At 37.0% G+C, this 17,909-nt stretch overlaps 1 protein-coding gene across 4 annotated transcripts in view; it reads right to left on the bottom strand.

Annotated features, from left to right (window-relative positions):
- Positions 1–17,909, bottom strand: part of DENND1B (DENN domain containing 1B) — a 152,039-nt gene that overhangs the window by 73,102 nt on the left and 61,028 nt on the right. For 2 of the 4 annotated variants that reach the window (XM_038144952.1, XM_038144948.1), the window contains exons 5-9: positions 14,889–15,008; positions 5,719–5,788; positions 4,642–4,722; positions 1,993–2,052; positions 146–199 (exon numbers count right to left, since the gene is read on the bottom strand). In XM_038144952.1, the coding sequence (XP_038000880.1) occupies positions 146–199; positions 1,993–2,052; positions 4,642–4,722; positions 5,719–5,788; positions 14,889–15,008 (385 nt within the window). The remainder of the gene's footprint in view (positions 1–145; positions 200–1,992; positions 2,053–4,641; positions 4,723–5,718; positions 5,789–14,888; positions 15,009–17,909) is intronic. The other 2 variants (XM_038144949.1, XM_038144950.1) reach the window with 2 other exon arrangements.

Genomic DNA, 17,909 nt, shown 5'->3' with positions numbered 1-17,909 from the left:
CAACAGTAACTACCAACTAAAGGTTGAAATAACAGACATCAATCATTTCTAAAAACAGTGTTAGGGGGAAAAAAAATCATCTCTCGATAAAAGCAAAAGTTCAGCCTAGCCCAAAATGAGATTAAATAAGAAATGGAATACTTACACTTTCAGGGATAGTTGGCAATCCAGTTATATCAGGAGTAATGAAATACGAGTGCTAATTGATGGAAAAAAATAATTGATAATTTATGCACACAGGAAAAAAAAATTCTTTTCATAAGAACCCAGCATTTAGGATTTCCAACCCCATCTGTGTTTAAGCAAATAGCCATTTTTCTAATAACATTCTCACCGCTGCTAGACAAAGAATTAAGCAGATCACGACATGAAATGACAAGCTCTGGTTCTGCACAGCACAAAACCAAGGGAACAAAATGCTGGGCTGCAGTTTTGAAATAACACTGAAATTAAGCCAGCTTTAAATGTTGTAATAAGCCTGAGAGTAACATTGATTAAATTAAGCATTCAATTTAAAATTGCAACAAAAAAATGCTAAAGGACAAAATGTAAATTTAGAATGGAAAAGAAAAACCACTCACATGAGAAAAATATTTATAATAGAAATATTATTACTTAATATAAATTCTCTTTCCAAACATCTTTGAACCAAAAATTGTGGCAACAGAAATGCAAGATCTGAAGCCTGCAATCATTTATGAAATACATTAACAATTTTATGCATCTTAGTTTGAGGCCATCTAGGATGTAAATATAAAATGGGTTAAACTAAAACCAGATGTAATGTAAATTAACTCTCATTAATCCAATGCTCCTATTAGTTATCAGACATGGATTTAGCTCAGTAATTTTAAGGCATTTTTGCATGTTAATCTAAATTTTGAAAGAGAAAAAAAATGACTGCATGTTAAGTAAATAAGATAATTATTGATTTTTAGCTTTTGTTTTTTACAGAATTTTGTTCCTTTTTCAGACTTTTTGTTTTTACAGTATATTTCTACAATTTTAATTAGCAACACAAAGAAATGGCTTTCATAGTTCTCAAGTCAAAGTAGAAAAAGATATACCAAAACTAAGACTACAAGACTTAAATGTGTCTTGCATTCAAGAAAAAAAAAAAATAAATACTATTAAGTCTGTGTAGGAGACTTATTAAACCAGCTTGATACATTTAATAGAAAATTTTCTCCACAAATTAGGTCATTTGGCAATAGTTAAAATTTAAGGAAAAAAATGGCTTAAAAAAGGCATCCCATAAACATCATACCATTTGCACAATAAATATCACAGGTATTGTTTCCCATCAACACAGGAAAAAAAAATTTTTTCTCCACTCAAGAAGAGGAAAATACTCAGTTTAAATTCAGACAGAATGCCTGCATTCTTCAGAAGAATACTGAGAACAGAAAATTATTCCCTATATGTAATAAGGTCACAGAATATTTATCAAAAGATTTCTCAGTAATGAAGTTATTAACTTAGAGAAGTAATTATTTCTAATTAACAAAGTAATAATATTTCACTCATTAAACAGAAAAGGAAGCCAGATCTATGAGAAGCAAAAGCTATTACTGCAGTCATTAAGAGTCATAAAGCAGCAAAAACACTGTGGTATGGAGTCCTTGCACATCTTTGTGAACTCCCTTAGGAAGATCAATGACCTTGGAAGAGATACTAAATTAATAGTTGTTGTCCTGTATAAAGTTTTCTCTAAAAAGGACACTGGAAAATGCAAGTTTTGCTCATCAGCTCAAGGGTTTGATTTTTGTAGCGGTTTTTACCAAAGGATTATGCACACACACATAGCTCTGAAGCTGGATTTAAAAAGAAAAGGTACGTTAATATTAGATGGGTCATTTAGGCCAAAGACAGCAGCAGAATTCCCCAAAGGACAGGTATAAATAAGCCTCAAATCAACAGAGATATCCTATAACAAGTGATTATTTCTTTAATTATTATAGCTTTTAGATAGTCAGTGCCTTTTAAACTCACCGATACAAGACAAGGCTGTTTTTTCAAAACTTGCTCACTTGCAAAAATCATCTCTTGGTTCTTATGCAAGATGAGAGAAAGATTGAACAATTGACTTTTGAGTTTTCCAAAAACAAAGGCCAAAGCTGGCTCTACTGCTTGTAATAATCCATGTTTAAAATATTGGCTGAAAGTAAGTTTTATTCTTTTCATTCCTCCCCCATTTGAATTCAGACTTAGATAGCCTTCCCAATAACAACAACTTTAAAAAAAAAATTAATACAAACAAAAAAAGGGACCTAATTATTTTTAAGCTCAGATTTCACAGAACAAATGACTACCTCAGAAATTTTAGACTATTTGTTAGTGGGACCAACAGGTGAGAGTACTTGGTCCCTAACTGGACAAAGGCATTTTGACCAAAGATTGCTGGGAAACACCACATATCCAGATATTGGATGTAATTTACGCACCGTTATGCACACACAATCCTAAGGACCACTGTGGTCTGCCACCCAAACCCTGCTGCAGCATCCACGAGCCTTTACCCTGCAGTACATTTGAGTGAATGAAATCTGAACCAGACTGATCCTGGCACAAGGAAAAGCCACCTCAGGATGTCATTTCAACAATTATTTTTTTAGACTGTAATTTCTTTTTAAGTCTATGACTACTGATGGTTCCACTCTAGCTTTTTTTACCATGTCTGAGGACCAAGAAAGAAACATCAATACAAAAGACTAGAACTGCAAGTGGCAATAAATATTTCCCTGCTCCCTGCAGCATTACAAAAACAGAGATGCCTTTAGATCCAACAAGCATTGGGATTCCAGCTGACCCATTCCTCCCTGCCCTATCTGAACCCACAATATTTGCTCTAGTGTCCCTGCAGCCAAGCATTTGGCAAGAGGTTTGCATTTCAATAGCCATTGTTCAGCAAGAAAGATTACAAAACTCTTTGATATAACTGGGAACAAGGCATAATTGAGGAAAAACAATTCCAAAGTCAGACAACATTGAAATAAAACCAACAAGTATCGACTTTATAGCAAGCAATCTGTCATTTCTGTGTAGCCAGCTGTATTCGCCAAGACAGCCATGTCCACATTCCCCACAACATTCATTTTGAGGTGAGCAATTTATGGACAAGATGAACTTTGTGAGAAATACAAGGAAAAATATATTTAAAACTTCCTTATGTCCCTCTGAAGCACAGGAGTTTTAAAGGACATTTTATAAAGCATTTTAGAGTTGCCAAATTATAACTGGTTGTAATACTACATTTAATGATAGCAAAATATTATTTGAGATAAAGAAGTATTTTTGGCAAAGGTGCTAGGAACTGAAATGTTACACTGACAACAAGAAAGAAAAAACGTATCAACAGAAACAATTCCAACTGCAGCCTCAAATCCAGTTCATTGTTTTGGTGAAAATAACACACAAGACTGGAAGGACTTCCAAATACAGTCAATTAGCACTGTACGTGGTGGGAGAATATGAGGTCTCTAAAGGCTAGTGAAAATACAAGGAATCTGAAATATGAAAAATTAAAATAAAATGAAGGTAGCATTATGTTAAGCAGCAAGGATCAGTAACTGCTGGAACAGAAGTGGTAAGATTCCATTTTTCCTGCCTTCATAACAGGACCAGATGCTTTTCTAGAATCTGTGCTTATTTCAAATGAAGTATGGGGCTTAGTTCTAAGATATATGAGCTAAGTAACAAGAAACCAGACAAATAAGGTCAAGATAAATAATCTAACAATATTTCAGTGGGTGTGGAAGTGAAGCCTTTACAAAATCACTACTTCCCGTGTCCTGCAACATGTGATGGTTCAACCAAGACCCAGCTGTTTGCACACCGTGGCAAGTGCACTAACTGTACAGATGCTCTGAACATGCAACTGGCTCGCAGACAGCAGAGGTTCTGTGCTGGCTTTATATTTCACACAAGCTCTACAAACGTTTTTAAACATGCATTTACAAGCTAATTCTGGTTAAAACTTCAGGAACCATAACAATGACATATCCACTTTTTGATGTTTCTGCAGCAACACCATCTCACCCCACTATCACCATCCCATCCCACATCACAAAAAGTTGGAGCACAAAAGCAAAGCAGGCCTGGACACATTATTTCACCAAGATGTGCTTCAAGTTCCACATAACAAGAGTGTACTTCTACTGCTCTTCCTACAGCATTTTTGTATGATTAAGCAAAACTACCAAAAAGAGGAAGAAAGATGGGAAAGCAGCCAGCTTTCACAGACTTTTGACCAATCCTGAAACTGTACCTACTCAGACATAAGAGGCAATAAAACTGAGTTAGTGTCTCCTGATGCACAGCAGGAGAAACCAAAATTGTCTACATGAAACAGCTGGAAACACAAAAAAGTAGTTCTAGCACTGTCAGATCCCACTGCAGTTTACTTTCCCATCCATAGAGCAAAATTCAAATTTCTTCTTCTTTATGGCTACGACTTTTAGAAAACAACATGAGACAGAGAGAGCCTCTATGCTGCACAGAGGGAAAAAAAAGAGGTTGCCCAAGCCAGTTAATGATGGGAAGTAATACAAATTTACTCTTTCAAAGGGTTGAGGTTTCTTTTTCTTTCAACTTTACCTACTATTTCATAGTCAGTAGGAATAAAACAGAAAAAATACTTACCACACTTAAACTGACTAAAGCATTCGCCTTTGGCACAGGATGGCTATACAATGATTTCAACAAATCATTTGAGTCATTTTCCTACAGGGAATATATTTTAAAGTTAATTAATTATCATATAAAAACTAATTACTATTTACTACACATCAAACTACATATTGACAAAGAGATATAAATATTTAATAACCAAAACAATTATAATTCTACTACAGTGAAATAGGGACCAAAACCGAGGTCTAATTACACCATTTGTAAGACTTACATATATTCCACTTCATTGAATCACACAGCTAATACCAAACTTTCCTATTTATCTTTTTACATACAATATCATCATTCTCTATAGTCCATTTACTATAATGCATAATTACTGCTTATTGTATACTTCATATATTTTTAAATGTCAGCTTTTCCAGTCTACAGCATATGGCTAAATATTGATGCTTTTTTTCTAAATTGAAATCTAATACACTAATATAAAGCAGAAAGGTATAGCTTTAATGTTGTCAGTAAAGACAGATGCCAGTAGGTCCTTTGCTGTGTAATCTTGGAATACATCTAATTGCTCATGAATATGCAAACTAAACTATCATGATTCCTCACCAAATGCTGCAAGTAATTTTGTCTTGCTACTTGAGATGTCAGAACTACGAGAGGTAGTTTCTAGTTAATCTGAAGGGTGAAACAGCACATCGTATTTTATACAGTTCTGAACAAAAGTGTTTGCAGCTGATAATCAGATGGTTCCAGAGAGCTACAGTTTACAATCAATACGTCATGCAGCTCTCCAGTGATGTGACACTGCTCACACTTCACACAGGACCTGTTTATGCTGAGACTGACACGTTATTAAGGTATATTTTCAGCAGCTTTTTTAGAATAATGTGGGATTCAAATGACTGTGGAAGCTGTATGTTCAAATTCTTTGAATTTCAGTAATAGGAATATAACTTGTTTCTAAATCCTACTAAAACCTTAATCTTTTAAACCACATTGAATCCCTTTACAGTATTTGAAATGGTGACTAATATTTCAAGGAAAATATTTTTCACAAAGAACTAGAATATGTAAAATTACCTGTTCTTTAGCCAAATAATCTGCCAGGGTATTTAGGAGCTTGTAGTATACCTCAAACCATGGTAGGTAACTAAAACAGGAGGGAAAAAGTGCTTTAATAAAATATCAATGTATTTTTCCAGTGCTTATAAAATACTATAATGACTGGTCTGACTTGCACATTTTTATAACATCTCTACATACAAATAAAAAGCATATCAAAATTTTCCCCAGAAATTTAATCCCTGATAGACAGTAGAGACAGATAGTTTCTTTATGCTGGATACTTGCATGAAGTTCCATTAAGTGCAGATTAACTCATAATACTTAGACTTCTTAGTATTTTCAAGGCACAAAAAACCCATTTGAAACAGTTTCTAATCTCATTCCCACTATCATTAATTGTTACAGATTTCAGCAGTTATTTGCAGTTTTGAAATTCCACATCTTCCTACATCTTCCTTCCAGCCTACCCAGTGGGCTGACAGGCCTGCTGCTTCCCTGGAGAATGAAAAACAACTTTGTTTGGGCAGACCAGGTACCCCCTATTTGACAAGTGGTGCAATGCTGTGCAATAGCAGAGATGTCACATTATATGTAAGAATACTGGTGTCCCTATAAATTCATTTCTATAGATAAAATTACCTTCCAAAAATAAAACCATTCACCAATACTGCAAACACAAACACATTAATACATCTGTACTTAAAGAGACTTTTAACACAAGTCTGCAGCCTGTGAGCACAATACTCTCACTGAGTTAAACAGAATCCAAGATTAAAAGAAGAGTACAAGAAAAGAAACTCCAACACAGTGGTATTAGTTCCAATTTGCCTTCTGTTGACAGAAGTTCTCTTTAACAGTGATATCATCACTGACCACACACTACAGATGTTTCCACCATCACTATTTAAGCTATTAAGTCTGATAAATTAAATAATAACAATGTAAATAAGGCATAATTTATAAGCTACACACTTTGGCATCTCTGTTAGAATTTTATCACAAACATTACTGAATAGGTAATATTATAGTTAATATTAGTTGTTAAAGATTAAAGGGGAGCTGGTAAGGAAATAGTGCCTGAAAGGTTTTCAGGACATTTCATACCCATATATAACACCACTACAGACTTCATTCTTCAATGCAGTTTAAATCCACAGACGTGCATTTCTTAAAGGCTTTAGTTCATGCTGAGGACAGACCTTACAATTCAAATGTATATATCCAGGAAATATGCTAACTGCAACTGCAAGAAGCTGGTAGGCAGAACCAAAATGTTTTCCCTGATAGGAAAAGGAACGCTGTCAGGGGAAACCCTGGCTGGTAGAGAAGCCAAGTACTGCTCTGTGCAGTGAGTCCAGCGAAGGGTTATGTTTTCTTTGTAGCACCTCTGTTCTCAGTATGCAGCTGGCAAGGCTGTAGAAACGAATCCTGATTCTTAGGGAAAAGAAAAAGCACAGCAAGAATCCAAACACAGTTACAGTTAAAGCATTTTATAGGATTTTTGCTCTTCATAAATGCTTTAACTACTGGCTCCTAAAAAAACAAAACCAAAACCCTCTCACGAAAAAAAAAAGAAAAAAAAAAAAAAAACCCAACCAAAAAACAAACAAAAAAAAAAACCAACCCAAAAGCAAATCAAAAAAACCCCACAAAAATCCATCAAGAATTTGCTCCTGCCAAGCCAAAGAGACAGAGGCAATGATTTAATGATTTCCTTTAACTCCACCATATTAATGTCTTTATCACACTTTACCATACATTGTGCTGGCTATTAATCAAAGAACATCAACTTCTTAATGCTCACAGACGTTTTTAATGCTTGGTATTGCTGACAGTGGTTAAGGTGTGACATTATTACATTTTTTTCAATGTTTTCTTAATATAATAATAAAATTTACTTTAGTGCACCTTTGTGAGGCCGCTGACTGCTTACAGGTGTTAACATTCCATGCCCTTGTAAAACACCCACCATATCAGAACCTAAAACATCTGATCTTGGAGCATTCTTTTACCTAGGACTCCTGTTCTATTATCCTCTCAAATCATGCTAGCCTGGTTTCACACATCACTGAAACACAGCACACAGAGGCAAACAGAATTAATTGTTCACTGCAGTGTTCAGAGTTTCTGCAAATGTCAGAGCTGTGGAACAGCTTCACAGACTTACCCAGAATTACAGCAGGGACTGGAACACTGTCTTAGCATTTTGTCAAAGTCAAGGTACAAGGTGGGTATAAGTGGCCAAGTATTTTTATAACACTGCACACACAAATGAGTAAGACTACCTAAAGGCTTTCCAGTTACTTGCTATCACCACTGTGTTAACAGTATACATGACCCCAGGACATTGTGCTGTAGAATACTCCGAAATCTCATCTGATAAACTGTTTTTGATAATGAACATGTATGAACAGCATTCTACAAAAATAAATTCTATTTCAATTAAATACTAACCACACTTCTTTTCTATATGCATGATCTCAGCTACCCTACTCCTGAGAAAAGAAAAACTAAATGCAATTTTTAATCATTTCAAAACATCAGATTAATTGTTTGAAATTAATGAACCCTAACAGAAAGCCAAGGGAGATCTTTATTTCATACACCAAGTCATGCTGACCAGAGTACTCGCATAGAAATTTCTTCCCTTAGCAACATCAGGTTGATGATACACTTCCATGTCTTTGTGCAAATGAACCACTGAGGAAAACATCCTACTTGACCATAGTTGATGGAAGTCAGTTTCCTTTAGGAGCTGAACAAATAGTACAAGAATTGCTTTAAGCCTTATAGCCACAGACACAAGGTTAATATCGTTTCAATGTGCCTCTTAAACCTGAAATATTAAGGAAATCAAAAGAAGTACGCCATTACATTACATTGCATGAAATCAAAGAACCTGCCAGAACCTGTCCTCTGCTTCTTTTCTACATAATCTTCAGTCCTTCAATAGCACAGCCTAATTGCAAAAGCTTTTGTCAAGATTTCTAATTATAATGTGCTTCAACAAAATATTTCAGAAAGTTCTCTTTATATTTTTCTTTCAAGTATTTGCTAATTGTAATTCACTTAGCATAATAAAGAATTGTTATACCTGTTTTTTTCATAAACAGGAAAGAGTGCATTTGCATGTGTGCATATACAATGCATTTCTGCATTCAGAGGAAACACAGGTGTCTTTGCTCAGGATAAAGACACCATCAGGTGGTTTCATGGATTCTCAACTCAAAGACCAAGTCCAAGCTCTTTGCAGTTTGTTAAATACTCAAGGCTGTCAAGCAACACTTTTGTCCTCTTTCATCAAAGGCTGATTAGGGAAACACATTTGTTAATAATCCTATTAATTGATTTGGACTGCTCTAGTAAACAGATTTATTGGTAGATAAGCACTGGATGCTGTAGGCTTTCCATCTTTATCCAGTTGGACATAGAATTGTGTATGGAATCCTAGAATCCTGTCAGTTGGAAAAGACCTGTAAGACCATTGAGTCCAACCATCAACTCAGCATTGCCAAATCTACCACCAAACCACATCCCAACCACCACATCTACCTGACTTTTAAATCTCTCCAGGGATGGTGACTCCACCTGGGAAGCCTGTTCCAGTGCTCAACAATCCTTCCCAGGCAGAATCTTCTCCTAATATCCAATCTCATCCTCCAGTGGTGCAACTTGAGGCCGTTTCCTCTTGTCCCATGATGTATTACCCAGGAGAGAGCCTGACACCCACTGGCTACCCCTCTTTTCAGGTGGTTGTAAAGAGCTGTAAGGTCACCCCCTGAGCTTCCTTTTCTCCAGGATAAACACCCCCAGCTCTCCCAGCTGCTCCTGATCAGGCCTGTGCTCCAGACCCTTCACCAGCTCTGTTACCCCTCTCTGGACCTTCTCCAGCATCTCAATGCCCTTCCTGAAGTGAGTGGCCCAAACCAAACACAGAGTTCAAGGTCTTGCCTCACCAGGGCCGAGTACAGGGGGACAATCCCCTTCCTGGTCCTGCTGGCCACACTATTCCTGACCAGGCCAGGATGCCCTTGGCCTTCTTGGCCACCTGTGCCCAGCTGGCTCTAGTTCAGCCACTGTTAACCAGCACTCCCAAGTCCTTTTAAACCAGGCAGCTTTCCAGCCACTCTGCCCCAGCCTGGAATGCTGCATGGGGTTGTTGTGACACAAGGATAGCACCCGGCATTCGGCCTTGTTGGTTCGTTTGGCATTTGTTTGTATGACAGCTAACATCCAGAAGCATTTCAGGGCAAGGGATCTTCTGACCTTGTCCTGTTAAATCCTGCAAAATTATTTAGTCTTTGCTTCCACAGTAGAACTAGTCTATGTACTGAAAATTCATCCAGCACACAAATGTCCATCAACATGTATTAGCTGGGTAACTATTTTTTTTTCAAGACAGTACAGAAATGCATTATCTGAAGCAAATAGTTTTTAACTGGCTGAGTTTGACAGAGGAGATCTGTCATATATTACTCCTCCTAATTCAGAACTGGCACACTAATATCCACACTAATAGGTACATTACACACTAATGTGTACCTTAACAACAGATAAAATCAAAATTGAAGTTCACTACCAGAAAAACCTCACCACCATACCTGTATTCATAAAATTATTTATGAGCAGTCAGTACATTTCGTAATTAATTAGCTGTCTTATAGAAACATGTAAAGGTTATCAATGAAGCCCCTTTCACAGTAGAAAAAGCAGAGGAAAGTCAGGGCTTTAGTGTTTAATTTTAATTTATTTGGAAGTCTAAATTAATTTCAGTTCTTAAACTATTAAACCACTACTGGTTTCTTATTTATTTTTCGATAGGACACTAGCCACTGTCCTTGCATTCCCCAAGTCACAATCAATAACTGTTTGAAAAACAAACATATAAGACAAACATAGGAAAACATCCAAAACCATACAATTTCTCTAAATATTTCTTCCATAACAATGAGAAAATCATCATAAAAACATAGAAAAAAAAAATATATAAATATATATTCTGTGATGGAGAATACAGCGGTCTTTATTTAAAAGTATATCCCCTGTATGCCACAAAAGCAAGAGACCAAGATCCTTCATGGTTAATTAAAAACATACTTAGCATTTTCTCTTAATCCAAATGAGCCATAAGGCAGCAGCTCAGACCTTTATTCAAAGTCACGCACAACCCTTGTTGCCGTAAGTAGACTTCCACCTCACCGGTGCTTCTACTACAGCTCTGACAAAACTTTTACATTCATGAGTCAAAGGTTAAACAAAGGAGAGGAAATGTTTTCTGTCAAATAGTCAGGTAACCACTAACAGTCCTGAACTATCAGCAGGAATCTAACTTCTAGTAATCAAATAAAACTAAGGAAACTGCCTTTCCGTAGCTAAATGTCTAATGTCTAGGGGCTACTTTTCTGTCTGGAAAATTGACACAAAATGTGTAAAATTGAAACATTCTGCTTCTAAGGGATTTGCCTAAAGGAAGAGTGAAAAAGTTTCAAGCATGGTCTGAACTGAAGAACTACAAAGCCTTACCACATAAACCTGTCTTCCTTATTAGAGCATTTCATTTGGAAACGTAGGTGACAATTTTACAGTCATAAAATTAATGAAATCTAAGACTGAGCATTTTAATGATGCATTCTGTCTTCCTCTGCATACCTAAGGTCAACTTCAGAGTCCATCAAGAGTTTAAAATTATTTGTACTTTGTACTAAAACCACTCAGGTAATTCAAAATTAATTTCATGTAAACCCAGAAAGTATTATTTCCACTGCAGGCAGCAGTGATACTTAGAAACAAAACCCAGAAGAATTAAGTCTACTATTATTCAAAAGCAGACATTCAAGTTTCTACTGCACCACTTCAAACCTCAACTAGCAAAACTATCACCCAAAAATAGGAAAAGTAAATCTAGGAGAAAAGATTCAGTATAGGATATGAGCTCAACAAGGTATTTTACAATATGCCTATTGTGTATCCCTTGTCTTACAGGGCTGCATTAGCTCAACACTTTGTGGAGAGGGAGGAGGTGACACAGCAGGATTCACACTGAGAGCTTCACGAAGCAGCCACGCAGCTTAATGAAAAGCACTAAATTAAATAAAACCTGCAAAGGAATCACAGAGCATTTCTGGAGAATAATCCAAGAGTTATTTTCTCATCTTACTATGGTTTAGCACTTTGAATTTGGAAACTGCAGTCAAGCTCTGCTCATTCATTCTAGACAATACAATCTCACAATTAAGTTCTTCAAACAAAAATGCCTGAGAAAGCTATCTTGGGAAATTTTTATTTCACTTTATAAACATAGAGAGTATTTGAACAATACATTCTGATTTGGAAGAAAATCCTATTTACACAATTCATATGCCTGTGTATATAGAATGCAAAAAAAACTCCATAAAACTTATAGAGGAATTTTGTACATACAAGTATATTTTTTGTTTCGAACTATCCAGTTTAAAGCAGGACCATGTGACTGCAAATTCAGAGATAATTTCCTTTAATTAGTGTTTCAGATGGAGAATGAATTATAGAGCAAAGTCCCATAAACCACAATGACTTTAATCTTACATGCAGCTTTGAGTTGCTGGTGTAAAACCTGAGGACAAGCAGCCTTTCCTTCAGCTTCCAGTTAAGAATCCCATTCAGCAGTTGAAATTCTGTCTCTTTAGAAGCCCTGGCAGAGGTTAACACATGGCTTGGTACTATCCACAAAAGACACACACAAGGGAAAAGCTGCATCCTGTTGCCCACTCATCAGCCTGTTCAAACTTCTACAGTATCTCCTTCCAACCACTTTGACTGGCTTGTTCCTGCTTGTCTTTAGAGATTTTTAGTTACATTTCAGTTATTTATGACAATTCAACTAAGTTTTCTGTACTTAACTATCTCTAATTGTCTTTGTCAAAGCCTCAGTCAGTAATCCTATTATAGTCCTCTTGTCCAAGGGGACACATCCATGTACACAGGAGAAGGCAGTCTGACGTGGCATTCCTGTACATCTGCGCCTGTGTGTTTATGTAAAAGTCCATGGCTGTAGTGCACACACCCGTGATGAAAAGTAGTCTGAATTGCCCCTACATCAGCCACCATGTGTATACACACAGCAAATATCATTTTATGTGGTTTTGATATATGGACAAAAGTGAGGTTGAACATGCACACACATTCTTTATACATAAAGACAGCATTCTTTTTTTATTATTATTTTGGTTAATTTAAGAACAATAAGCTCGTGCAAAGGAGAGACAGATAAAATGCCCAAAGAAATCTGCTTAGTGAGTCTTCTTTCACTTGGTCACTTCCAATGAATCTTGGGATACAGAGGAAAAAACAGACTGGCTACTAGAACACATCAGATGGAAATAGTGGTGCATTCCTTCAGTCTGAGCTAAACACAACACAACACACACACACATTCTGGAGATAAGCAGAGTATCCAGCCACGAGTACAGTGCTATGAAGCTAGCGCTGTTATGCATTCAGCTGTGCATTGTAAATTTGAAATTGTCACAATAAAAGCAATAAAGGCAATGCTTTGGATACGGTTCAGTAAAAAATTATAGCTTGCCACTTTTCATTTTCCTACTTATTTCTACCAAGTAACAGACCATTGACTAATCTTTAGCTGATGCACGTCCGTGGGGAAATGTTAAAAGAAATACCCAGCTCAGACCAGCTGAGAATTTACATCCTTTGCTTTGCAGCACTCCATACAGTACTTAAATGCACTTGAGTGTGCATAACTGATTAAATGTTGTTACAGCCACACAAACAATGCAAAAATTTTTGTTTCTAGCTTGATGAGGGAAGAAAATATTAACTCGGACAAAAAAGCTAAAAGCACACATATACATTTTCACTCTGGGCTTTAATAAGTTATATTAAAAAAAGGTATCACAGAGAAAATGGTTAAATAGTACACATTCCAAAAGCCTACAACTTAAATCCTCCTGAATTATTACTAAAGGCATATTTCAAAGATCCCAGGAAGCAAATTAATTTCCAGAATAAAATATTTCCCTTTTGCTACTTTCATTATATGGTAGTATTTTTTTTTTCAATATTTAGAGCAAACATTTCTTTTTAAATTACTTGCCAAAAACCATCCAGCATATTGGCTCTCAACATTAGTTTGGCATCTGTTTAAAAGTTCATTAAAATCTTGATGTGCTCTTTGCAATAATTTCAAGCACTACTCTACAAGTCTCTATATTGGCTGTTTTTTTTCCCCTCAGTGTTCATTTACTGATAATCCTTTTACAATCTGATGTTGGGTTTTTCTCCCTAACATGGCCTTATGACACCCTCCACAACCACCTGATTTCCATGTTGCCCAAAAACCTGAGAACATGCTTTTATTCATATTCTTCCTACCCTACTCTCCATAATTCTCTTTCCCCTTTACTGCCAATGCATTTGGCTCCTCCCCTCTTGTGTTTGTCCATATTCTCACTTGAAAAGCAATTTAAATTCAATTTTGTTCTTCCTATTTGGTGCTGAACTGGATATTCCCATTTCCTCTATTAGGCTTGCAGGCTGCTAGATTCTTAATTGAAGTTGCAAACTTGTCTTTTAATGAGATCACTCTGCCTTTAATTTAATTAAAATGATTTTAGGACAGTTAGATTATGTTACCAAAACAACTACCTAAAGAAAGAAGAAAGAAAAAACAGAGGGAGAAACAAAGTATTTCTTTGGGGTGTCCCCAACATCAGTATCTCCTCTGCAACAAAAAGCATGCTCTTGTGAACTCTCTGGATCTATTATTTCTTATACTAGATATAGTCCGGGCAAAGATCTTGGAAGAGATACCCAAAAATCTCTTTTCCAAGGACAGGAAAACAGAATAATGCACTTTATTGTTGAATTGACAGAGTGCCTGTCAAAGATCTGATTAGAAAGTAAAAATATCCACATAACAGTCCAAGCCTCTAAGGCTGCAATGTATTGTTCTTTGCATTTAAGGAGAGATTTCATTTTATTTAAATAAAATTATTAAGCTTCACAGAAGAATACCATCATAGGGGCCTCGGGGCCACTTTTTATGTGAAAGTAATGGTAACGCTGCCATAGAAAAGCAATACTCTGATAGCAAAGTTCAGCACATTAGCAGAGAATTTGTAAAAGATAATTTTTTCTTGTATTTTTCAAATTCACTCATTGACTCAATTTTTATTGTGCCACCTTACCTTAGAATACAGAGGCAGACCTTGCCTCCTGACGTCAAACGGCAGAATCCAAACCTTTGCTTACTTTCAATGTCAGTGAGCACAAAGGTGAAATGCTGTCCTACTTGGTTTTGGGACACCCTGAAAAACCAGATACAGAGCATAAAACCATTAAATCACATAAAACATGAGCATTTAAGTCATTGGTCTCAAGTATTTTCATGCTAAATCCTCACTATAATCCTCAATGCAATTCTATTGTCTCCTATTCTTTTTCAATTCTTACACAATCTTGTACAGCAGAATATCTAAGAACCTGCTAGTAATGATCAACACCTGCCATTTCTGGTTCAATCTTAGAGGACCACGCTGAAAATTAATTCCCAGAGAAGCTAAAAATCATCACAGGCCCCAGTCTACCAGTCAGAGAGCACAAATATTTTTTTTAATTTATCCCTTGCAACTTGGGGCAGGGAGGTTGTTGAGGTTTTGCTGGTTGGTTTGGGTATTTTTATAGAAAATCTCCCCTCTAGGGAAAAAAGAAAGTAGCAGTTGATCAAAGGGTAAGAGAAGCTACCTGGGACACAGGGATTTTTTACTGTTTAGCACATGCATGGCAAAGGTGTAAAGATTAGCTATGTGATACCCCTACCCAGCCTGTAGAGTCTCCCACTCTTTTCAGTTTAGTTTAGCCCCTCTTGAACATAAAGTGACTAGGATGAACCAAAAGCCTGTACTGAGTGACATCAGAAGATACACTTAGTCCAATACAATCACTCATAATTAATAGACTTTTTTTCATTAGGTAATTAATCTCAAATCATTAAAACAAGCACTTTCCTCAGCTGCCTTCAACAGCCTGGAACAGTCTAGTGCTCTCTTTAACCACTGTTAATACTCATCAGCTTGTGCCCAGTCCCTCCCTGCTCAGGTTCTGGGGAGCTGGGATGCTGCACACTGAACTGGCACCACAGAGCCATCAACAACCAGGCCCTACTGCGGTTTCCTCTGCCACATCCCTGCACTCTGCTCCTTCCTGCAGAGGGCAGACTGCCATGGAATGTGCTGTGTGGTTTCAGCATCCCTGTGCACCCTGGGGCTCCCACAGAAACCCAGCAGCAGCTGTGCAGAGCACTGGAAATGCTCCAGGCAGTGACCTCGGCTGCCTCTGCTGCCACCCCTTCTGCTCGGCCGTGGCCACTCCAAGCCTTGGAGTTCCAGCAGCCTGGCTTCTCCTCACACCACCAAACACCGGGCAGGGTTAGGCTGGAGGCCCTGTGCACAACCATATTAACCCAAATTGGTTTTGATGTACTGTGTACACCTATGTCAGGCAAAATGTCTGTACACAGGGCCACTTGAAAAGATATAAATTCTGATATCTCCTATTAAAAATAGCCCAGCCAAGTTATGAGTTCAGCAGGAAGCATTTCTGATGCCATCTCACCATCTCCAAATCACAATCCTCCCTTTGCTTCTTTAAGAGAGGCAACTCCATGTTTTGACAGTCAGTGTAAAAGTGGCCCAGCTTGAAAACTGCTTCCCACATAGTTTAGAAAGAGATGTGAGCAGCAAGTCTCAGATTTTTAATATGAAAAACACTCCAAGGCTAAAACTGAATTTCCACAAGAACCGAGAAGTTTGCATTTGGTCCCGTTTGCCTCAAAAGAACAGCTAACAGTGAGCCAGTGACCGACCATCCATCTGGACTACATTTTCTGTTCAGTTTAAAATACTGAATTCATTCTGGGTTTCTAATTTGAGAGCTCCACTTAAGATGTGGGGGCAGCGAGGATGCCTGTTTTTTTACTCCTCTTCAGCAGAATTAAAACTGACTATATGTAAGCCTTACCATGAAAAACAAATGATAATTGGAGAGTTCAATCGATAGATGACCACAATGTATAAACCATAAATATACATAATACATAAAACATTCCACAAGCGCTAGCACTACAGTTTTCACACATATATAGCATGTTCCATCACGCAGACAAACACTGGCCTTGGGGTTTCTGCCTCTCTGTTTCACTGCAGCACATTCAGCTTGTTCAGAAATCAAGCCTCCCCTCCAGCAACAGGCAGCAGCTCCTGGCCCTGCTACTTGGACCATAGCATTGATGCCTCCCAAGTTTTCTTAGCATGAAAACCAGCACAGATAAAATGAAATTATCATATACCAGAATTCCCTCAACAAAATTTTATCCAGACTTTTTATTGGAGCTCAAGATAAAGAAGCCCAGCTGCAAAAGCTTTCTGCAGAATGCTGGTCTAGTCAGCTGTTTGAAGAGAGCATGATCTGTTCACTGGCAAGGGGAGAGCAGGCACAAATCGTTCCCAACCAGTGCTGACATTCTCCTCACTCTTTCCTCTGCCTTGCTTTTGACTTACTTTCAACTCTTGCCCTGCATGCTTACTTTTAATGTTAGTTCAATAATAATAAATCACTAATAATGAAGAATGTGTGTAAATACTTATTAACCCTGCAGACTACAATGGGCTCTTTCAAGGTTATTACAGTTCACCATAGAAATAAAAATTTTCTATGTACCCACACAATGCAGAAAAGGCTCTTTAGTACCCATGGAGTAGGCAAAGAGTAATTTTAAAGATTTTTGTTTACACTACAGCCATTGCTTAGGCCTCATTTTAAGGGAGCCTTGAGAGAGTTGATTAAGGCAGGAACTGAATCTCTCCTTCAAACAAAAAACAGCATATCTAATCACTAAATTTATCTTTTGCTCTCCACAAAAACTGCTCTCTTCTTCCAAATTATTTTGTTTAGGATTAAGATGTTTGAAATTATTCTTTCTTCAACTTTTAGAAATTTTTGAAGAGTTTCAAAAAATTTAGGACCTTACACATGGGAATAGAGATTTCTGTTTTCTTTTAAAAATAAGTCTTAATGTTATTGTCACTCATAAAATACCATGTACACGTCCTTGACCAATGTAAATATTATACACAGTTCTGACCGAAGCTTTCGTGGCTGCTACTTAAACCTGAAAGTGTCACATGTATTACAGCTCCCGAACTGATTGG

This window comes from Motacilla alba, chromosome 8 (assembly GCF_015832195.1).
Source record: "Motacilla alba alba isolate MOTALB_02 chromosome 8, Motacilla_alba_V1.0_pri, whole genome shotgun sequence".
Lineage (NCBI taxonomy): Eukaryota > Metazoa > Chordata > Aves > Passeriformes > Motacillidae > Motacilla > Motacilla alba.
This window is presented reverse-complemented; position numbering and strand designations above follow the sequence as displayed.